General features: G+C 35.6%; 1 protein-coding gene across 1 annotated transcript; it reads left to right on the top strand.

Annotated features, from left to right (window-relative positions):
- The first annotated feature begins 7,104 nt into the window (after positions 1 to 7,104).
- Positions 7,105 to 8,954, top strand: LOC131055569 (7-deoxyloganetin glucosyltransferase-like). The gene is made up of 2 exons (XM_057990034.2): positions 7,105 to 7,638; positions 7,722 to 8,954. The coding sequence occupies exons 1-2, from the start codon at positions 7,125 to 7,127 to the stop codon at positions 8,648 to 8,650; spliced, it is 1,443 nt and encodes a 480-aa protein (XP_057846017.1). The 5' UTR covers positions 7,105 to 7,124; the 3' UTR covers positions 8,651 to 8,954.
- The last annotated feature ends 16,465 nt before the right edge of the window (positions 8,955 to 25,419 follow it).

The following is a 25,419-nucleotide window of genomic DNA, read 5'->3' as shown; positions in this document are numbered from 1 at the left end:
GTTTTTAGTTTATCTGGCTATTGTTTTTGAAACATTTTATGATTGGAATTATCAGGGAATTGTTTTTCAAGTTTCTATTGCATCCTTCACAGGCAGAGAGATTTGATAGTTTGTGCATTACAGACAAAATCAAATATGACACGGCACAGGGAAAAACAACAAAACCATGCTATTCCAGGTATTAGATCCCTCTGCATGGTCTTATCTTTTATTTATTTGGGTTGGAACTATTAACCTTTTGTTGATTCATCCATTAATATTAAGCGAGAGATTTCTCACCCACAAATGTGTTAATAACTTGTTTTAAACATAACCCATTGTATGTTTCTTATTTGAAATTAAATTTATTTATCTTGTCATCTATACTGGAATGATATTTCATAAGACTTAATAATGTTTTTTTTATATATCCTTTAAATGGTTTATTTTATAAATTCATTCATTTGACATTGGTATCACATTCTATATCAATTGCAATGGTTTCTATGTTTCTTTCCATGTTAGAAATATATTCATATTTTATTCTCACATTCTATGCCTGTGGTTTACAAAATCTCCTCTGAATGTCAATTTCCTGATCAATTGCAATTTTTGTATTTCCCTATTCTTATCTGGATTTTAATAGACAACTCTTCTAATTAAAAAAAACAGTTTCAATTGCAAATTTTTGTATTTCCTTGTTCCTTTCTAGATTTTAAAAAAAAACCATTTTCTGGTAGCTAGTATATTTTATTTTTTTCTAGGTTGATTTTCCTCTGATTCTGACACTATTGATATAATGCTTTCAGAAACTGACCAAAGAAATAGAAAACATTGAATTTAAAAAAAATAACTCCAACCTATTTTTGAATGATTAAGAGATTGGATTCGTTAATGGCTATGTACTATTAAAAATACAGGTAAAGGGCATGATTTTGCTCAATGATACAAATATGTTGATATATTCATATCACATGTTGTGCCCGCCATTTACAAAATCTGTATCTCAATTTTCTGATGAATTGCAATTTTTTTATTTCCCAGTTCTTTTTAAGACATTTTTAGAAAAAAATTGATAGTTATCTAGGTCAAAAATCTGATTTCTTCGGCTTGTCTATTTTCTATTTTTCTATTTTTTTGATTGGTTTTCTTGGATCCTAAACCTTAGGCAAATCTATACCTAATAAAGCATGTGCAATAGAAATGGGAGGATTTGAACAAGTATACATCAATGGGGACTATGGAACATCCAGTAAAGGGCTTGTCCACCCAAAATTCCTAGGAATGCAATTATAGCAAGATCTCCTTATATGGTGTATATGCTTTGTTACTGACACAAATTTCAATTGGCAGCATTGAATAGCTAATGTGATTTGCTCCAGTCAGGATACTATGAAATTGGTGTCATTTCTAACTAAATGGAATTGCAACATTATCAAAGGAACATGACAAGGCTTTAAAATTTGTTGTATAAGATATTTGGACTGAGCAAATGATCCAAGAAATTTAGGGTTTAGAAAATTAAACAAAACAAAATTAAAAACATATTTTAACTTTCTGAAACTATTCCAATCTGGTTTACATCCATTAATAGTAAATGCCATAATTATGTTGCTCACATTAAAAACAAGTAACCTATGTCCCAATGCGACTGCTTATGATCAAAAAAAAATTTCAAAAAAAATTCAAAAAATGACTTTAAAACTGTCTTAACCTCAGAATTTTTGCCACAAAATATTTTATTTGATTGCTGCATTGAAATGCGTGGCAACTTGGCCTCGTCCTCATTTTAAATACATATTGGGTGAGATTTATCCAAACCCATTTTAAATACATATTTGGTGAGATTTATCCAAACTCTTGAATTTTAAAATTATGTTTCATATAAATTTTTTACCCATGTCAGAAATCCGTGCAAAACAAACACTTACAACAATGATTCAAGATTGTGTTCTTTTTAAATTCTTGTATTTCTATGCATATCATTTTTAAACCAGCTTAAGGTTAGCCTAATGAGATAATGGTGAGCACATAGTATTAAATATCTGGTGCCTCATAATTATGAACATAATTATAAAAACAAAGTTACATATAAACTAAATTATTTAGTTGTATATTTCATAGCTAAATTATTTTTTATGTCTCCAATATTATATTGTTAAATTAGTGGTTCAATGTATGGATTTTGTTTTTGTTTTATAAAATTTTAATAGATTGGATATTAATTCGGTGGAGATCAAAGACATCATTCCCTCATCGGGTGATATGATAAGAATTAGGGACATAAAATATTACAAAGTCTTTTTTTAATTATTTATAAAAAAATACAAAAAAGTATATAGTAGTCATATTCTTTTCTAATTCCCCCATCGGGTGATATGATAAGAATTAGGGAGATAAAATATTACAAAGTCTTTTTTTAATTATTTAGAAAACAAATACAGAAAAGTATACAGTAGTCATATTATTTTCTAATTGGACTTTTTATATTAAAAAATGCATGATCTAGCATAATCAAATTAAAATATTTAGAATTAAAAACAATAAATAAATAATCATTTCTAATAAATTAGAGTTCAGTGCAGTTAAATATTTTCTTGGCAGTTTACAATGGCAAACAAAATTGAAAACATGCTAACTATTATTACCATCCCTCGTGGCATCAGTACATATTCCATTTTTATGGTGGGGAAAGATTGTGTTGGTCGGAAAAGATGCAGCTCACGAAACAAAACTTGGCAAACATGTGGTAGGGTTTGTGTTCTTACGGGTGGCAGCAATCCCCCATCTAACACCTAGTGAAATATTTGCTGCTATGGTGGATATGGCTGTGGATACCCGTGTGCTCCCTATGTCCCATGCGTTCACAACATCACTTGCAACCTCGCTAGCAGTTCTGGAAAAGATGCAGATCGCAGAACAAAACTTGGGAAACACGTGGGTAGGGTTTGTGTTCTTACGGGTGGCAGCAGTCCCCCATCTAATGCCTAGTGAAATGTTTGCCGCTATGGTGGATATGGCTATGGATGCCTGCATTCTCCCTACGTCCCATGTGTTCACAACATCGCTTGCAACCTCGCTAGCAATTGGCTCCCTCCCCTACACACCTCCTGCATTCAATTTCAATTATACTTATGTTGAATTCTTATTTTTTGGGGGTATTTTGTTTATCCAATGGCTTGAATGCATGTCCTGATGTGGAATTAGGATGTGCATACCTATTTTGGTTAAAACTTGGCTTAATAGATTTATGATAGAGTTGGATTCATGGGGTTCTTTATTTCCCTTTTGCAGATTACTTTTTTGACGGTGAGAAAGAGTTGGACTTGGATAGATCTAATTTAAAAATCTGACTTTAGTTTATCTGGTGTTGTATTCAGTTTTTAAATTCTCTTCTACTCAGATCGGGCATACTTTAGCTTAATCTTTGTGATTTTGAAATAAATCCCTTTGCATCTATACATCTTTTGAGTATTACTATCATTCAATTTAACTGTACTAGTGGCAGATCAGATAGAAGAATGTATAGAGCTTTAGAGGATATAGGTGTAGTGACAAGCGCATGGCTTCACAGGAGTGAAATGAATCAGAAATATAATACGTAGACATTAAATACATAGATATGGTAATGACTCATGTTGTGCAAAAGTTAATTATATATTACATTTTAATTTTATATATATATATATATATATATATATATATATTATTGATATATACCCATTGTGCAGATAGATGGGTTTCCCTCCTTTGATGCAAACATGTCGGATAGAGAGAAATGCATTTGTGCCAAATATATACAACAAACTCAGTACATGAACATGTTATACAAGCCATATGCATTTTATAATGGAAGGTAAAATATCCTTGAAATAGTGGACTACCATACAATTAATTTTTTTTAATTGAATTTTGTGGGTTTTGATCCATTCTAGGTTTAATAACTCAAATGTGGATATTTTATGGGAAGAATTATCAGAGGAAGAGCAAAAACTTTTGGATTTGATCCATTAAGATGTCTACAACTAACCCCAAGTTTTATGGGATATGAATTTGCAATCTCTACTGATATATAGAGAAAAATAAAAATAAAAATTATGTCGATCTTACAGATACAATGTTGATATTTAAAATATATGTAAATTTTGAAGATGTAATTATCATCTTTAAAGTATTATTCTACTCTTAATACATATCTTGAGGAGTTGTAATGCATTCTTGGAATATTCTACTCTTAATAAAGAAAATATTCATATCATTTATATTTTCTTATACTAATTTAATTTTTTAATATAAGCTAAAAAATGAATTAATTGCACACAAATTTTTGGCTTACTCCGTATGAGCTTGGGTTGATTTTAAATTTGCATTACTTATTAACAAGTTTGATTGGAACATGATTTTTAAAAATGAACAATATCAAGAAACTGGTTAAGAAACTACAAAGAAATAACATGTTTTTCTTGCATGAGAAGCAATTATTAAGTACTAGAAGGAATAGTAAATGAAACGAAAGCTACGATCAAGTTATAGACATCCATCAAAGCATATAGTGAAAAGGGGATTTTTATCAGATTAATCATGAAGGGCACTCTGCCCGCCTCAACTATTCCATGGGCAGAAAAACTCAGTAGTTTTAGATTGGGCATACTATTTGAATGAGAAGAAAAAAAGGAGTACTGAAGGTGGAGGAGATTTATCAGATTGTTTGGAGCTGATCAAATATAAATTTTACATAAGGAATAGGTTTACATTGTTCTAATCTGATAAATTGCTATCGGCAGTACAAATTGGACTTTTATCAGGTCCAACTGCTAGTAATAGCATCTAAATAAAACACGACATGAAATGAGAATGCATACCATTTAATAATAATAGTACATTTTTACACCAACTCAAATATCCTCAAAAGGTGTGTTGTACTATGGTATGATGCCATGAACTTGAAAAATAACTAGTATGCATTTAAAATTTAAATAAAGTACAAATCAGCTGAGCCACATAGCATAGCGGCTCTCTTTATAAGTAATCAATTAATCTCATTAGTTGGTTATTCTCCAAAGATAAAATTTTGCTCTTTTCATAAACCAATTAGCCAAATTTGTCTTCGTTTGTTTAATGTGACTGTTATTATTTATTTTGCTCTAATTTGCTTTGAAAAGTAGAGAACAATATTTATAGAGTTTAATTGTTTAGATTAAAAAAAATAATGTAATTGATTTTTTATTTAAATTACCTAAAAAATGTAAATAAAATTTCATTTTTCATAATGTTTTTTTTTTTAAATTAGATTTTCATTAGATTATTCTAGATAAAGTAAATTATATAGCTCTATACAACATATTTGTAATTTAAAAATTATTATGGGTTTAAAATATACTTATACGTGTCCAAGGGGTTGAGCTTAACTAGTTAAAACATTGGGTTCTCACTGTGGAGACCCAAGTTCAATTCCCAATAGGGACATCTGAAGTGGAATTCTAATTTGTGACTCTTGGCCTTCCATAGGATGGGGAAGGTCTTGGGGTCAATCTAATCAAACATAATAATAATAATAATTCAAAGATATGTAATGGCGATGGGGCCCCCTACTGTGTCCCCACTGGTTCATAGCTCCAGTCAAAAGCTATTCAGGCTTCGGCCAATTACCGATCAAAAAAAAAAAATAGTAACTAATATTGACACTAAATGTGTTGGATTTTGAATTATAAAATATAAGTCAAATGTATTAAATTTTAGATTTTTTCTAATGAATATTTTTTATTAAACATATTGAGTTTTGAATTTTAATTAACTCATATTTATGGTCAAATGTATTGAATTTTGACTTTTAATTATTAAATATTAATAGTCTAATTTATCGGTTTCTCAAAAGATAGCATTGCATTCATTGAATACTATTCTTTAATTACTTTAACCAAAAAATACATAAAATTAAATATTTTCAACAAATATTTTTTTTATTCTTATTAATTTGTGTAAACATTAAATATAATTTTTTTAAAATACATATTATTGTACATACATATACATCATTTATTGCTTTATAGTACAACTACCTATCTCTATTTATCCTTATACCTCTCCCTCTATATTTATCTATCTCTTTCTCATATAACAAATACGTATAATGCACGATGCGATGAATCCAAGCCTTACAAGCAGTTTTGCTGTTGCCTCACTGCATTTAGTCATCAAGCGTCTGCACAACTATTTATTAACTTAAAATACTTCTCTTTTCTCCAAGTTGCATTGAATATTATAAAATACTTTACTTTTCTCCTAGTTGCATAGAATATTATAAAATATCTAGTTGCATTGAATAGTATTTCAAGCGCACTACAATGTGGACCAAGCTCTTCCTTAACGTCCATATTTGGGTTAAACTTTTGACCAAACAACACATTGTTGGGTTTCTATAATTTATTTTAGCTCTTAGAATTTTCTCGTTTACTTACCTTATAAAATAGTAGAAATATATTATATTCATTTATTATTTTATCTAAAAAAATTTAATATTATTATAGTATAATTGATATGAAATAATTATTATATAATAATATTTTAATTAATATTAAATTATTATTAAAATATAATTATATTGTTATGTTTTAATATATTCTTGTTATTATATTTGTATATTTTTATTAAATTTTTTATAAAAGCAAAAATAAATCTATTATAATTGTGTTTACTAATATTATTTCTAATCTATTATTAAACTATTATTTAAGTATATTATATGTTTAAAACAACATAAAATATTTTATTGTTTCTATATATTTATCTAAGCTATTTTGTTATAGAATTTTTTATGCTACTTTAATATAAAAGTCAAATAATCTTGCAATAAAAAAAATTAAAATTAAAATATTTATGCTAACATATCAATATCATCATATCTTCGCAGGGTACAGTGTTCATATTTAATCTAATGGAGGAGCGGGTTTTCATGTAGTTGGCATACCGTTGGTGGGTAGAAAGATTATTATTTGTTTATACATTTCTAAAAATAAAGTCGTACACGACCGAGTCATTTCTTATTAATTAATGGTGAAATTTCTGGTTTATACATCGATTTTCAGAAATATTTGGATTGTTGAAAAGCGGAAATAAGAACCTGAAAAGACTGGAAAGGAAAAATCATGGGTGGAGAGAGGAGACCTCATGCTGTTCTGGTTCCTTTCCCCGCCCAAGGCCATATCAATCCCATGATGCGGCTGGCGAACAAATTGATTGAACAAGGATTTGTAATCAGTTTCGTCAATACCGATTACAACTATTTTCGTATTGCACATGCCAACAAATACATCGCCAATGACTTTGATTCTCGGGAAGGTAAAAGTCATGGCGCTATTCGTTGGGTAGTCGTCCCAGATGGGCTTCCTCCCACCGATACTCGCACAGACATAGCCAGTTTGTGCCATGTGACAGAAAACATCATCGTTTCCTTCATCGACAATCTGATTGGGGAGATGAAAAAGCAGAACCCTCAGGAGAACATCTGTTTGATAACGGACTGCATGGCGTCCACCGCGTTAGATGCACCCAAACGCCACCGAATTCCAATGGCTGCTCTCTGGACCTCACTTACTGCCACCTATGCCATGCTCTATAATTTGCCCAATCTCATCTCCTCCTCTCTTCTTCCTTCAAATGGTAAGCCCCTCAATTCTCTTTTATTTTATGAAGGCATGGAATTCTAAGATAATGGAGTAGTTTTATGTTTGAATGCTTTATAGGAGTCCCCAAGGATTGTACGATGGTGAAATACCTTCCCTCCATGCCGCCTCTCTGCTCTGCACAGCTTCCTTGGGCTGTTGGATTCAACGAAACCCAGCAAGAGTTTATCTTCCGCTTCATTGAGCGTTACATGGAAAGAACGAGAGAGCTCAAGTGGGTGTTATTCAATTCTTTCATTCATCTGGAAGCCCCTATAATCGATGCCCTAATCGCCCAAGGAGCATCGGTCTGTTCAATTGGTCCCTGTATCCCTTCTCCCTGTCTGAATGGGGAAGTTCATTCAGATATCACGGCGAACTTCTGGTCAGAGGAAGCAGAATGTTTGGATTGGCTAGACAAGCAGTCTCATAATAGTGTGGTGTACGTGTCCTTCGGAAGCTTGGCAATAGTGAACCAGAGACAGTTAGAAGAATTTGCGCTGGGTTTGGAGGCTACCCAGAAACCGGTTCTGTGGGTTCTGCGAAGTGATCTCATGGACGGGTCAAGCGCTGTACTTCCTCCAGGATTCATGGAAGCCACCAAAGATCGGGCATATTTTGTGCCATGGTGTCCACAGATGCAGGTTCTTTCTCATCCTTCTATTTCTTGTTTTATCACTCACTGTGGATGGAATTCCATAGTGGAGAGCATCGCCATGGGAGTGCCCATGCTCTCCTGGCCTTACTTTGCAGATCAGTTTTTGAACTGTGTTTATGTGGTAGACATGTGGAAGATTGGGCTGGCTTTTACTGCAGACAGCGATGGAACGGTAAGAAAGGGGGAGATCGAGAAGGCGGTGCGGATAGTGTTTGAAGATGAGACAATGAAGACAAGAGTGATGAAATTAAGGCAGAAAGCAAAAGATGCAGTGAAGGGCGAAACAGTATCCTCTTCTGCAAATTTTCAAAACTTTGTGAAGGCGATGAGGGAGGAAATCTGTGACAAATAACTGTTGTTTGAGGAGGCGTTGTTCTGTCCTGTTCATCGTCCTGTATGGCGCTACTTCCTCAATTATTTTCCCTCCCCTGCCTCCAGCTTAGTCTCTTCATAATTTAGTGTAGAGAATACTGTTCTAATAAAGGCATAGTCCAACTTCTGCAGGGCGATCTTTATACAGAGATCAGAAAGTTGTATTCAGATTTTCAATTACATAATACAATCAAAAGTGCATTCATACCTATAGGCAATGCGCTTCTCCAACAAATGGATGGAAACAGCGTTTTGTCTGAAATCTCAATGGTAAGGAATATTTTGTATATTGGTTTTCATTAGCTCTTCTAAAATTTGAGTCATTTTTCGGTGCACTCTGATATGCATATTTAAAGAGACAGTTTATATTTAAGAACATAAATTGGAGCACATGGATTGGAGCAATGTCCTCTGGCCTGTGGGGTTAGCTAATATTTATCTTACTTCTCCTGAATGTTCAATTTAGGAAGGAATTCACACTACTTTTGGTTAATCTATGGGGAAAAAAATGTTTTCTAAGATTTGCTAGTAGAATTAGTTGGGTTTATAGGTTTTTTTTACAGAAATTATTAAATGTGTTATTGTGTGAATGTTTAATTGACAGTTCACTTTAATTAACAAGTGGTATAGTGCAAAGGAAAAAGGAAAAAGTTGTACTAGTAATTTGTATGTTAATTTAGAGTTTTACAAACATGAATTGTCTATTGGATGTTTAATCTTATTTTCCTTTCTTGTAGACTTTGTAAGTTTTTTTCTTAATTTATAAGCAATTATGATGAATTTTAAATTTCTTAGATTTATCAATTCTTAATTCTAACATTTTTTACAAGATAGCTTTAGTGGATATTACAAGGAATTGTCATAGGTACAAGGATTCTACTATTTTTACCCTTTTAATGCATTTATGTAGTTTTACTTTTTGTGCTAATCATGTAGTTTTGTCCCACCAAAGAATATGTTACACTATATAGGATATCTAAATTAGAGTAATGATTGAGTGTGGACATTGGATAGGATACACATATTTTTATTTTTATTTTTATTGATATTTGTCAAGCATTGTATGCCTTAGATTTCACATTGTAAGCTTCGGCTATGAAGGTAACCACCCATGATCTAGAGACCTAATGAAAAGCACAAGAACAAGAGAGAATCAATGTGACAAGAATAAAATATATTCCTATCAATGATGCAATAGAATCAATCAATGGAATTGAATGAGAGGACAAAGCAGGCCCCTTAGTTGAGTATGCCAATATAAGACAGAGGGCTGGATAAGATTATGACAAGTGTCTTAATCTTATGACATGATACATATTGTGATAACTTATCACCCACCTCCGGTGGAAAGGAGGTGTGATACATACACTAAAGGTAGATCACCAACCTATGGTGGAACAGTGATAACATGATAAAACCATTAAAGGTAGAAGTTCTACATGAGGTAGAAAGTGCTAATGTGATAACTACACTAAAGTGGTAGCTCCTAAAATCTCCTCTTTGGTCCCTATATAAGCCTAAGTGGCATGTAATTAGGACCTAGGTGAAGAAATAACAAGGTACAACACCTTAATTACACTAGTACCCCCCCTTAAATGCAACTTAGGGAGAATGTAAGAAAATGCAAATAATGCAAGATGGGTCCTGACAACTAGGCCCTATTAGGTACAAGTGGGAAAAATGTCCTCCCCAAAAGAGATGAAAATATAAAATAATCTCAAAGAAGAATGAGAAGGACAAAACCCTGGATGATGAAAATGTGCCCCCATATTAGAGAAGAAGAGAAACCATGCAACACACACTCAATGTAGAATCTCATGCAAAGCTATGAAATGTATCAATAAAGAACTACTAATTTATCTCTCACATCAACATAATAAAGATTGAAATCAAGGAGACACCTGCATGAACATCAACTAGATACTCACAAATTATAAATTGGTACAAACTAATATCAATTGAAGACATGTACCAACTCTCACAATATAGACCTTGAATTACTAAATACAAGAGGATTACATCTAATGAAGAACCAATGACAAAGTATACTGAAGATATGTCACTTTATTTTAATGCATATACAGCATGGCCCATACAATAGATTACAACAATGACATGATGACAAGGAAGCAAATCTAGAAACATGAAGATGTCACCAAAGAATTGCCCTAAACTAGACTGCTAATGATGCCCTCTGATTGGGATGATGTAAAAAAAAGGAGCAATGGCCCCTCCTCTAGCTTCCAGGTAGAGAAACAGTCGCATAATAATGGCAACAAAGGGCCATTTTTTCTCTAGCTTTAGGTTCCCTACTTTGATTTGGATGAATTGATAGTTGATCTTGGGGTTTTGGGGCCTTATGAGAGAATTGGTAAGGTAAATTTATCCCCAAAATTCTCAAAAATTGTAGGTACCTCCCAGATCAAGTAACAACCTCTAAACTTCAAACACTTATAGATTTGGTGTGTAGGGTCAAATTTAGATAAAACAAAAGGAAATCTTGAATTTATCAAACCTTCGAAATGCAATTATGACCTTTGATTTGACCCAACAAGCTCTAATTTTTACTTTTAATACAAAGCCATGGAAACAAAAAAGCCCAAAATGCACTAAAAATATCTCAAAATGACTAACCAAAGACACTATAAAACCACAAGAATAAGAGACACACGACATGACAAGAATAAACTATATTCCTATCAATGTTGCAATAGAATCAATCAATGAAATTGAATGAGAGTACAAAGGAGACCGCTTGACTAAGTAGGCCAAAGTGATACATAGAATTTCATTGAATTATGATAAGTATCTTAATCTTATTGCATGATACATAATGTTGATAACTTATCATCCTCCTAAGGTAGAAAAGTGATAGCATGATAAAACTACTAAAGGTAAATTTTCCACATGATTTCAAAAAGCCATTGGTTAAAAGATTAAGAGACATGCATCAGTTGGATAAAGCAAAATTAATTGGTTGCTGAAAGAAGAAGGATGATGAAGAGATGTTGAAGGAAAGATGAAAGCAAGCAATGAATGATATAAAATAATGAAACCCATACATCCTCGATGATCATCGACAATCACGTCCTAAGACAAGTCATCATATTACTAAGGAAACTTGTGTCAAGAATGAAAACCATTAATCCTGAAATGAAACACCTTGCTTCCAACCCACAAAAACACCACAACTCTATATTTTTTATTCCATTGGAAAATGAAATACCAAACACAAAATTAAAATACCATTAACACACTGCACAACACACTTGACCTGTCCTTTCCATTTGAAATGGTTGCAGTGAGTGCTCTGATGCCACAATAAGCCTAGTGCTAATAAATCTCACTCCACCTCAACGGCTTCCAAGCAACATTGCACCCAAAGATATAATTTTTAAATAACCTCGCCAATAAATTCAGAGAAGTTTTTGGCCATTGGCAAGCAAATTTCTCCGACTGACTGACACTTTTCTGACCTTAAGAGCCCACACTAAAGCCTATCAGCAAATTACATAAATAGACATAAATAAATATAAATAGACTAGCTTATATATATTTAATTTTATAATATATATAAAATAAACTGAGAGATATCATTCTCGAGACCCCTATTAGAGTTTAGGGTGATAAATATTAAAATTAGGTGCCTAGGGAAGGAGTGTATTTCATATATATTATAAAATTAAATACACATAAGTTAGTAGCTGTAGACACCTAAAATTGTCATGTCTAATTAAATAAATATTTTTATTTATTTAATTATCTAAGCCTAATTCTTCTATTAATTAAATAAATCTTTATTTATTTAATTAATTCATTTATTCTCTTCTAGCCTTATTTCTCATTTAAATAATACATTTATTTATTTAAATTATCCCTTTTCCCTAAATTAAATAAATATTTTATTTATTTAATTGAACCTACTTCTTCTATTAATTAAATAAATCTTTATTTATTTAATTAATTAATTAGCCTTTTCTACCCATGACACATGTCATTCATCTCTTAATTCATACACTACCTACCCCTTTCATTATTTTATTATTTCTTTTACCTACCCTCTAATCATAGTCGACCTCCTTTTACACCTCTCAATCTTATCCCTCCATTTCATATAGTGTCTTCTATATAAGGAGATACTTCCTTCATTATCAAACCCTAACTACCCGACTACTTGACTACACTATGCTTTTCATATGCGATCCTACTGGCAACCACATTCCGTTCTTTATTGAGCTCTTGTGCACATAAAATCTGAGAGCAAATATATCAAACAAGATCAATGAAGATAGGAAGAATGGAGATTCAAACCCTATTGGACATGTGATGGTATAATCTTTGTGATTTCATCTGATTTGCATTGTCTTAGGTAATCTTCATATGTTATGGTGGATCCTTGTTGTTGTTAGGCTAGGGTTTTGTGGTTGAATTCATTTAGCCTTTCAATATCGTTATTATTGTTTTATCCATTTTCACCATAAACATTTTGGCATGCCCGGTGGGACTCTTGTCCCTTTTGCATTTAACATTTTTGTTGTAGATTTTGTGTTTGAAGTTGCAGATCTAACATTTTCGACAACATTTTGACATTTTTGCGCCTACGCACTTTTGGGTCGTGTTTTTGATTTTCTGCCACATCTATGACATCTGGAACTGCGCCTGCATCATCGACAGTATTTTATTTTATTTTATTTTTATTCTTTTTGCAGATTCCAAAAACCGCGTCTGTGTTCCTCAGTCGCGTCTACGGTATTTTCAGATGCGTCTGTGTCCAAAAGTCATGTTTGGGTTCTGGAACTGCGTCTATGTCTCACAAAAGTGCATCTGCGTCAGAGAGTCGCTTCTACGTTTGGGGTAACCACGTCTATGTGCGTTGATTTCTTTTTTTTTGAAGTTTTATTGATTCAGTTTTTGGTCATTTAATATTTCAGATCCGGTTTATTTTGAGCTAACATCTTCAGATCTAGCTAACGAAATTGGTGTAGCTTGTCTTGAAAGCAAAATTTACCTAACTTGTGTGCTTGCAGGAAGGGGTGATTATTTCAAACAATCCAAACTACTAATAAATCTTTGTTGCAGGTCCTTGGCAAGGGTTTTTGAATTTTTATTTATTTTTTATTGTGTGCTTTGTTTTCAATAGACTAGCAAACACTTCAATTGGTGCACTAAAATTGAACCATTGCCTTTTGTGTCTTGAGCAATAAGCTCTTTTTGTTTCATCTTTAGAGGGCCTATCTTCCCATGTGGTCATTAGGACTACTAGTGAGAAGAGAACGACCCAAGTGGTAGCAAAAGAAAAGCCATCTTCTTCCAAACCACTATAAATAACTGTATTCATAGTGAAAACTATGAATAACATGTGTTGATTAGTTCATACCGACACTGTGTCTCCCCATAAACCCGTTTGATCAAATTTATTTGATCAGTTGTAGGGCGTAACCCCTACCGGCTGGGAGCCTTCTATATTTATAGAGCTGAAAGTGTCGCATGTATGGCCACATGAGCGGATGCCCTTACTAGCACCTTTTTGTTTTAGAAGCCCAAATCCTTCTAGTTGTTGGGGCAGGAGGTCGGACCTCTAATAGCGGCCCACACACATACGGTTCTTAGTAGAGATACAAAGTTTGCCACAGGGAGTTTTCGTGGGGACTGATGCTTGGCTGACCCGAGAAGTGAGTGTCGAGGGTGGAGCCAGTGCAGTCAAGCATCTAAGTATCTGCTCTAAATAGCGTAGCCTTGGGGGTAAAACCCCATGTGGGATCAACAACTATTGTCTTGGCTAGCCATAAGAATTGTGCTTGACTTATTTTAAACATTCAAGCATTCAAGACCAAACAACAAAACATTGTGTCTTTTGTGTCTTTAAGTGTATGCAAAACAATTTTACATCAAACAACACACTTTTCTTGGAGTCATTTTGAGTCTAAACACTTGCAAACATTGAGTCTTCATCAACACTGTGTCCTCTTGTCACGAAAAATGGTCAAACAGTCAGATTTGGTCACAACAAAACAACTTCATAGATTGGAAAAAATTGCACAAATTTTGTAGAAACGCATTTTTGTCTGACATAATAGCGTCTGTGTTGTATAACTGCACTTGTGAAGGGCAAAAACGTGTCTGTGTTTCCAGAATCAACATTGCAATTTACAAAAAATCTCAAAAACGCATCTGTGTTAAACAGAACCACGTCTATGTTAGGAAATCGCATCTGTGCAGTATACAGGCATGTCTGTGTTCAAAATTGAAAAACTTTTATAGTCCAGCAAACAAACACAGTCAGTTTCAGAATTATTGAGCTTCCTAGGTTATTTCTCCAGGTTTTCATCTAGCATTCAACCTGTCTTTGGGTCTCACACAGTCCATCATTGCTTTACATCTTACATTAAATTTACATTTGTCTAAACTTGAGTCAAAAGGTCACTTGCTTGTCCTCATCATACTTTGTCAACACACTACATACAACAACATTTTGCTAAGTGGTCCCTCATCAAGGTCTATCACCTTTGGGTCTCATTTGGTCTTACTTAGAGTCAAGGTCAACTTACCTCATCAAGAGAAACTATCCTCTCTTTGGAAGTCACGCCTACTCTACTACATACATACTTGGTCTTACACTTTGGACATTGCAAGTACACCTCAGATTCATTTACATTCCATCCAACCCTTGGTCTTCCATACTTTTTCCATTTTCATCTAGTCTCACACATCTCGGTCAATACCTAGTTCATGGTTAAAACCCGTCTTCAAAAATCTAGGAGAGAAACTAAAGAGGCTCGAGAGTCTGCAAACATGAGTTCTTATGAGTATGACAATGATATCTTTTTCAATTCTGATCATACTACATTACCTGACATGGATGCCTATAGAAACATTCCAAATGTTGAGAACATGGACACTACAAACAACAATGATACACACAATGATGATATGGACAAATTTTCATTACATTCAGCAGATGTGGAAGAATCCATTATGGATCCCCGTTTCAATCGATTGGTTGAGGAAATAATGAGGAGGGATAGACAATACTTCTTACAAAGGATGGCACAAAGTGGAGCCAAGATACCTCATGATTTTGACATGTCTCAAATAATGGAAAATTGACCTTTGCAACAAACCCACTCCAACATGGATCAAAGGAGGCCTAATAGTGGAGGCAATAGAGGACCACATATGGTGCTTGAATCACCATCATCTTTGTTTCAAAAACTAGAGGTTCCATACACACATGGTCAAGCATATGAGACTCACCTTCGCAGACCATTATGGAAGTCTTAGGCATAGAAATATGCTCAATCACATATCAATGCTAAGGATCAACCACCAAAGCAATTGGATATTCAAAGGCATGCTCAAAATTTGGACACAAGGAAACCCTGTGTCAAATTTGGGGGCAACACATTAGAACATGACATGCCTGTAGAGTATGGTATGCATGGACAAAACAAATATTTTGTTCCTCAACATGAATCTATACCAAGTGGTCCATATATGCAGCATCATTATAGACCTCCTCCATATGAACATGTGTATGATCAATATCATCCCTATATGCAACATGCTTCTCCTCCAATTGATGCCTCAAGCATGGGGTATGGTCCAAGAAGTCAATCTCCACCTAAGAACAATTTGGAGCAACAAATCAAGGACTTACAAAAGAAAATGGAGGACATAAATACATCGAAGCCAACATACACAATGAGAGACATATGTCCTCATCCATTTGACAAGAGCATTCCAATGCCTCCTTTTCCTACACACTTTGTGATGCCTAAATTTGATAAGTATAGAGGAAAAGGGGATCCTAAGGCACACATAAGACAATTTTTCATAGCTTGCATTGAGATAGCAGCAGAAGAGACCTATTTGATGAGATTATTCCCACAAAGCCTAGGTGATCAAGCTATGGAATGGTTCTCCCAACTTCCACCTGGAATTAAGTCATGGGGTGACTTAGCAAAGGCATTTATTCAACATTTCTCCTACAACATAGAGACAGACATGTCAGTCACTACTTTGTGCGACACCAAGCAAAAAGAGGGAGAGTCTTTTGCATCATTTTTACAAAGATGGAGGAATCTAGCCAGCAGATGCTCTTGCGAAATTCCACAAAAACAAATGGTGGAGATGTTCACCCAGAATGTTAACAAAGACATTGGTTGTGATCTAAGGAAAGCTTGTTTGTCCACCTTCAAGGATGTCATTGAAAAAGGCTTAGCGACAAAAAAGGTCCGAATTGGACAAGGAGTCATTAAGATATTCAAGGAAAACAAAGATGACTTTAAAGGAAAAGACAAGCCAAGATTTTGGAATAAAAACAAGAACACAGTCAATGATGGTGTTGTTGACACCAATACAGTGCAACCCAAATTCATTTTTTCAGGATCAAACTCTACAAACAATTAGGTGAATACTCAAACAACTTCTAAATCATGAAGGAAGTATACTCTATTGGGAGAACCACTTGAGTCAGTCTTCAAGTAGCTAGTGGCAAACAAGGTAAACACAATTCCAGATTTTCCTCCATATGAACCAAAGGTTAAACCAAATTGGTGGAATGATGATGAATATTGTGAATTTCATAAGAGCAAGGGTCATAAGACAAGAAATTGTCATCGACTGAAGAATATCATACAAGATCTCATTGATAGGGGTGACATTGAGATTGAAGGGCACTCATCCAATCAAGAACATGAGATGTTTAAGGAACCATTCCCAAAACATGACAAAGGAAAAGCTAAAGTCACAGATGATCAAACCAACTATACTAGAGCATCCTACAACTATGATTCAACTATCAATCACATTTCGATGGACAATTACGTCTCTACCATTATCATCAAGGACAAAAACCCTGAGAATTCTACCTAGAGACCCAAGATTGTCCTAAAAGGTGTTGGATCTTCTTCTGAACCTACCTCTGAATGTCATGTCACAACTCATCAAGGTAAAATCACTTGGCAAGGTGCTACAGCTAAAAACACCACTTCCTCATCAACCAAGCCTGAGTATGACCTTGTAGAACAGTTAGGGAAGACACCCGCACTCATATCCATCCTTGAGCTTTTACGCATATCCCCTGCACATAAAGTCGTTCTTGACAAAACTTTGAGAGACACTGTCATTCCTACTGATCTGAACGTGGACCAATTTCAAGCCATGGTGGGATACCTTTCCATTCCACACTACCTTACATTCATAGAAGCTGATGACGCATCCGTAACCCAGCCACATAATGCATCTTTACACATTAAAGCCTTCATACACAAACATAGAATCAAATGAGTCCTAATTGATGGAGGAGCAGGTCTAAACATTTATACATTGAGCACTATTAAACAATTGGGATATTCTGACAAAGCTGTGAATTCTACAAACAAAATTACTATCAAAGCATATGATGATGAAGAGCATTCATCCAAGGGTACAGTCATTTTACCTCTCAGAGTTGGGCAAGTTACAAAGGATGTGGTTTTTCAGGTCCTTGATCTAGATCTCACATACAACATACTTTTGGGACGTCCTTGGATTCATGAGATGTGCGCAGTACCATCTACATATTATCAATGTATCAAGTTTCCACACAATGGAGTTGAAGTGACCATCAAAGTTGACCAAAATCCATTCATATATTGCAATAATCTGCGACCTAGATCAGAAATAACAATACCAATCAATTAAGAAGTTGTTCTATCTTCAGCATATGTGGATCCTGAATCCTTGAAAGCTTCTACATCAAAACAAGCAGAGCTAAAAGAAATGTTCAAGTTTAAAGACATGGGATGTGGTGAGTATATCTTTCATGTTGATCAACTCCCACTATCTCCTAAGGTATTCAGTCAACAGGAACAATCTATAAACAATTTACAAGGAATTGGGTGTGAACCACCTAGTGTTGTGGCTACTGAGTCTGAATGCAAATCTCCTCCAGTGGTGCAAGCAACTCTTGATATCAGTAGTCCTAAGAGTGGTTCCAACAAAGAATCTATTGAGCATATTGCCAGCCCTCTTGAAAAATCACATAGCCTTACCATATCATCCATTCATTCCATTTCCTCTCCGCTCCTAGACTTGGATCAACAACAATTACAAAATCCCTTACTCATTGGGGATCAAAAATCAAGCTTTGAAAAGAAAAATCTAAAAGTCAAAAATAAAGAAAAGTCCTTTAGTCCATATCAAAATCAAAAGTTATTGGACTTTGCAAAGATCAAAGTCAAGGATAAAAATCCTATGAAGCAAAAAGAGCAAGAGATGATCTCCCCTAATATCAAAATAACTGGGGGCAAAAGTTCTAAAATTTCAAGTAAAAAAGCATACTTGTTGATCCTAAGTCTCCATCATGCTATCCTACTTTCACTTCTTTTCACAATCATAAGCCTTCATTCCTCATCCACTTGTTCCGCACATCCTTTTCCTTCCGACGATACATCATGGACCTTTAATGGAGCTTCCTCAAGGGACTTTGTTGTCAGTGATGCCCAAACTTCTTTAGGTGACATGCATATGGGCCTACGTAGTCCACATGCTAGTAATTCTATCTCAATTCCTTTATCAAGGAAGACAGTCACTCAAGCTACACATCATTCAGTCAAGAAACAATGCAGCTACAATCATAAGGTCAAGCTTGGCACATTTGAAGTAGGTGATTTGGTTCTCAGAGAAAACCTCAAAAATCAGCAAGACAGAGAGAAGAAGGGCAAGTTCGAACCAAACTGGCTTGGTCCTTACATCATTATAGCAGCATATGGATCTAGTGCATATCAGCTCTCAACTACAGAAGGTGAACCTTTGGAGGATCCTATCAACAACATACACCTTCGCAGGTTTTACACATAGCTCTTCAGAGTGTCCTAATTCAAAAAATACAAAAAATATCAAAAAATTCAAAAATACAAAAAAAAAATTATAAAACAAAAAAATCGTTACTTGGTGAAAACCTGGCAAACAGGCGCCTTGTGACACAAAAAAAAAGAAAAAAGAAAAAAAGAAAAACATTTTCGTCCAACGGTGAAAACCACTTCGGTGGCGCCCTGGGCAAGTACCATGGTGAAAACTGGGTCACCAGCGCCATGTGTAGAGACATTGCTCCTCCCTCCTTTAGGATTCTCTTGCATCCTTTCACTCTACACACACTCACAACCTATTCGTTCATAATAAACTTGCACATTCTCATCATGGCTTGTTATTGATCTACCCAAGAATGGTTCGCCATTCATAATAAACCTCCCTTTTCACTCCTTTCCATCCATAATAAATTAGATCCTATCTGTGGCTAAGGCAAATCCTGTGTCTAGTAATGGTTGTGGAACTAAGAACATCACATGTTTTGAGGAGTACAGTTTCTTCCAGCTTTCTTCAGTCTATCCGCACATAATTCGCAATAAAGCAGCATCTGCATCGCCAATCCGCAATAAAGTTTCATCTTCTTCACAATAAAGTATCAGTTTCATGGATTCAGTCAATTTCAGATGAGACACAGCAACAACAATGGGCTTCAACAAATCAAATCTTTCAATAGACTCTGACAACATTATGGTTTAGTGCTATCTATCCTTTTTGTGAAAGTAAACATTGTGACCACAATCAAATAAGAGTTATACAAGTGACAAGAGACACTAAACTTGAGGACTACAGTGGATATTGGTGTCGAGTCTTGGTTTTCTTTTGATTTTATCTTTGTGGTGACATGTCTTTTAGCTTTTCCAGGATGTCTCTGACTAGAGATTCTATCTCCAGGATGTCTTTGACTAGAAAGGCGAGGATGGGGTATCGTCACCTATTTTTCTTTTGTTGTCTGTGGATTGTCTCTTAGTAATGCTATGACTTGTCCAAGGATATGAGGACACTGTGAGTCTAGTATGAACTGGGGCATTCCTTGTTTGGGACTGTCTTATCTCCATGCAAATAGGTACAATAACTTTCTGGGTCGAACATATGCCTCGATTGTCATAACCTACTTGCCATAATAAAGCTCAATGATGATAATGCACAAGAAGCTCTTTCACTTTCATATCTTCTATCTTCTATCCCCCTTTCTTGATTGACTTCCATCATCCTTCTTGAGTCCGTGTAGCCTGCTATCACATGACTTAGTATAATGACACACCAAAAACATTTGCATTTCATGTAGTTGCACCTGCATTACCACATATAAGCATTTCATACATATAGATATCACAATTACGTCACATCCTGCACACAACATATGTTAGCACAATTTACATTTGCATTATCATATTCATCTGCATTACATACATTCACATTTGCATCATGCATACACATATAAAACATAAAAGAACAAATATATTGCATTGCATCATATACATATTTGCATCTATATCATAAGCAACACATAAGAACATCTCATCACATAAGTACACATGCATATAGCTGCCCCAAAGATGAATCATCTCATATATATAAATCAAAAGTGTCATGATACAATGATGTCAAAATCATATTGCTACAATCACCCATAGGTGTCTACATCATCATACAAAATGGTACAATACTGATACATAGGGAGCCCTCTACGGCTATGATGAACTCCCTCCCTTGGAGCCACCTGACCTCGATGGAATCTAAGCCCTCAAAGGACCTACCCCAGGATCATCCCTCCTGTCCCCTCTATCTGGTGGTGGTGGAGGACCCATAACCCCACCGCTGGATGCTTGTCTCCTCTGGCTCCCTCCCATAGCTATCGCTGTCCATGATCGTCTATGGAAGCTCCTCACCCACTGATCAGCTAGCACTGCACCATAATAGAAATCCCACCAGTAGGCGATCTCCTCCCCTGCCCATAGGACATAGGCATATCCAGCCCCTGTGTCCTCTGTCGCCTACCTCCCAGCCCTCAGTGTTGTCTCAGCCTCTGTGTAGCACTGAATAGCCTAGTCTCGCTCCCGCTCAGTATCTCTAAGCCGCCTCCTGAGTCTATCCCTCTCCCTCTCTAGGTCCTGAATCTCATCTGCCTATCCTTGGCAAATCTCCCTCAGCTCAACCAGCTCATCCTCCTCTGCCTCGACCCCCTGTGCCTCTACCTGTGGCTCCCCCTGTATGGGTGCCTGTCCCTGTGCCTGTTCCTATACCTGTGGTTGTACCTATACCTGCCTCTGTCCCTATCCCTACACCTGTCTGGGACCCTGTGTTGTTGGCACCTGTAGCGGTAATCCACCGTGACCCCTCACAATCTGAACCTGTTTGTCCTCTCCACCCTCCCTCTGCGGTGCCACCTTCCTCTCTCCAACTGCACCCCACCTCCTCCATCGGCCTCTACCCCCATCATCCCCATCATCATCACCATCCCCACCACCATCTCCATCTAGCGGCTCTCCTGGATCTATCAAGCATGGGAATGGATGCTCGGCCCAATACGTTGTGTACTCTGCATCCATGCTGGCATCCTCGATCTCTGGCCATATATCCCAGGGTAGGGGCATCATCTCCACTAGCTCTGTAATAGCCTAATCATATGATAGCAACGGCCCGAACTGCACCTGATCCCTGACCGTGTGCGCATACATGCCTGAACCCCATGGCATCCACTGGATCCTGCCAAACTGCCTGCCCACCCTGTCAACTAGCTGCCTCTCCAGTACATAGGGCGTCCGCCCAATCAGATACCTACTCCAAAAGGTGTAGGGTAGCTCTACTACATCATCCTCCCACTGCTCTCACCCCAGGTACAGCCTCCATATAACCATATCAATCTCATCTATAGCCCACTACCAGTACTCCAACTTGTCAATCCATGGCTGTGAGGTGATCATATCATACAAATGCACGAAACTACATCCGTGACCTCTGCCCCTAAAATGTATAGGTCGTGTCACCAGTAGATTCTCATAGGCCCACACCTGTAACAATGTGACCCCACAGCCCAATCCCACTAATCCATGGTACACAAACTAATGAAGCTCATAATATAGGTGTGCCAGCACGCACGGTCCCCAGGCATATCTAGTGTCTTGTGTCACTATTGTCTCCAATGTGCTCCCCTAGCCCACAACCAACCCTCATGTCGCTCTATCTGGACACAAGAACCCACTGATCGCTCTTCCTACCACTACCGATAGTTCCAATCCTGTCTGTGTCATGGTATCCCATGCCACATGCCCTACCCTCATCTCCAATCCTAGGTCCCAAAACACTCATCTAAGGGCATCCCTGTCTCCATCTCAATCGTAGGGTATCAGCTCCCCATCGATCGGTATCCTCAGAATCCGGTATACATCCTCCAGGGTGACTGTCATCTCCTCCATCGGCAAATGAAACGTGCAAGTCTCAGAGTGCCATCTCTCTGCTAGTGCAGTTAGCAAACCCATGTTTGCCCGAAACTCAGGCACATACAGAATATGTCTCAATCCCATAGCCTCAATAGCAGCGCTGTCCTCGAATGTCAACTCAGGTCGCAACCTCTGAGTCGATGGGAATCTCTCCCGTGACTCTAGCATAGGCAAATACTCCTGCAATCAAGCAAATCAATCATGTCAATCATAGTGGCATTCACTATTCATCACAAAATGCTAATTTTTTTATCTAAGTGCATATGGTACTCTATCCTAGTAACACTCACTACTCATCACAAAGTGTTGCTTCTATCCTAGTGACACTCACTATTCATCACAAAGTGTTGCTTCTATCTTAGTGGTACTCCTTGTTTATCACAAAGTACTACATGTTTGGCACTCCCTATTCTTCACAAAGTGCTGCTCACATTTGCACTCATTGTTCATCACAAAGTGCTGCTCATATTTTAGTACTCCCTATTCATCACAAAGTACTATATCTTGGTACTCACTATTCATCACAAAGTGCCTTGATTTATCTTATCCTAGGGCCTATGCTTGAGTGAATCTTATTCAGTAGTTTCCTAATTGGTAACATATGTTCTATCATAGAATTGTCAATCCTAGCCCTATTTGCTATCCTAGTTTTCCCTAGAGGACCTGCTTGAGTGTATCATCTTAGCAGCTTATCCAATCGACAACGTATGTTCATCACAGAACTGTCGATTTGACCTAGAAGACACAAATTCACATTTTTGGACACAAACGCATTTTCCTAACATAAACGCGCATTTATTAAACTACCTAGCATGCATTAATGACAACAATAAATGCATCAAAGTACAAGGAGGTTTTGTGGTACTTACTAGCTCTCCTGCCTCTGCTGGCCTCTGGAATCAGTGAACATGGTCGAATCTATGAACCAAAGCCATTGTTGCTGACTGCTACTGCTCTTTTCTCTCTCTGAACTCTAATCTCTTGGAGGTGTAGATGACAATGAGGATGTATTTCCCTCATGGTCTATTTTATAGACTACCCTAGCCCTAGCCCTCGTCTCCCGAGTCACTCTTCTTTATCCTATGACTTTGTCACTTTATTCGGTCAGTCCATTCTATCTCGTCTTTCTTATCGAGAGATTGTCTGTGATCTTTTCAAACATTTTCATCCAATCTCTCGAGGGGGCATATCATTCCCATCTTGGGGCAACTTTGTATCAGTTCATATTATCTTCTTTGAAACAACGCGACAAGCCGCATTGTCTCAAAGAGGGCAAAATGTAGACACCTAAAATTGTCATGTCTAGTTAAATAAATATTTTTATTTATTTAATTATCTAAGCCTAATTCTTCTATTAATTAAATAAATCTTTATTTATTTAATTAATTCATTTATCCTCTTCTAGCCTTATTTCTCATTTAAATAAATACATTTATTTATTTAAATTATCCCTTTTCCCTAAATTAAATAAATATTTTATTTATTTAATTGATCCCACTTCTTCTATTAATTAAATAAATCTTTATTTATTTAATTAATTCATTAGCCTTTTCTACCCATGACACATGTCATTCATCTCTTAATTCATACACTACCTACCCCTTTCATTATTTTATTATTTCTTTTACCTACCCTCTAATCATAGTCGACCTCCTTTTACACCTCTCAATCTTATCCCTCCATTTCATATAGTGTCTTCTATATAAAGAGATACTTCCTTCATTAACAAACCCTAACTACCCGACTACTTGACTACATTACGCTTTTCATATGCAATCCTACTAGCAACCACATTCCGTTCTTTATTGAGCTCTTGTGCACATAAAATCTGAGAGCAAATATATCAAACAAGATCAATGGAGATAGGAAGAATGGAGATTCAAACCCTATTGGACATGTGATGGTATAATCTTTGTGATTTCATTTGATTTGCATTGTCTTGGGTAATCTTCATATGTTATGGTGGATCTTTGTTGTTGTTAGGCTAGGGTTTTGTGGTTGAATTCATTTAGCCTTTCAATATCATTATTATTGTTTTATCCATTTTCACCATAAACAGTAGCAATCATGATTTAACAAAGAAGACAATAAAGAAGTCAATAAATAATTATATTGTATTGTCTTATTAAATAGAAGTATACTAATATTATTATATTATAATTATTTTCAATACCTATAAGTGTATTAATATAATATTAATATAGTAATCTATTATTAGTATAATATTAATATACATTATATTTAGAGTTTTATAATTTTATAATTTTATAATTGTATTAGCTATGTTAGATTTAGATAAAAATATTATTTTATATTAGAATAATAAAGCATTAATAATAGAATTATAACCCTAACTCTATCTCAACCTTAATTGTCTGATTTATAGATAGGGTAAAATAATAACTAGGGTTCAAATATGGTTCATGTTATAGTTTAATTAGCATTATAGCTCAAGCAC

The sequence above is a fragment of the Cryptomeria japonica genome, chromosome 10, assembly GCF_030272615.1.
Source record: "Cryptomeria japonica chromosome 10, Sugi_1.0, whole genome shotgun sequence".
NCBI classification, from domain to species: Eukaryota; Viridiplantae; Streptophyta; class Pinopsida; order Cupressales; family Cupressaceae; genus Cryptomeria; species Cryptomeria japonica.
The sequence above is the reverse complement of the archived record's forward strand: the minus strand, read 5'-3'. Positions and strand labels throughout refer to the sequence as shown.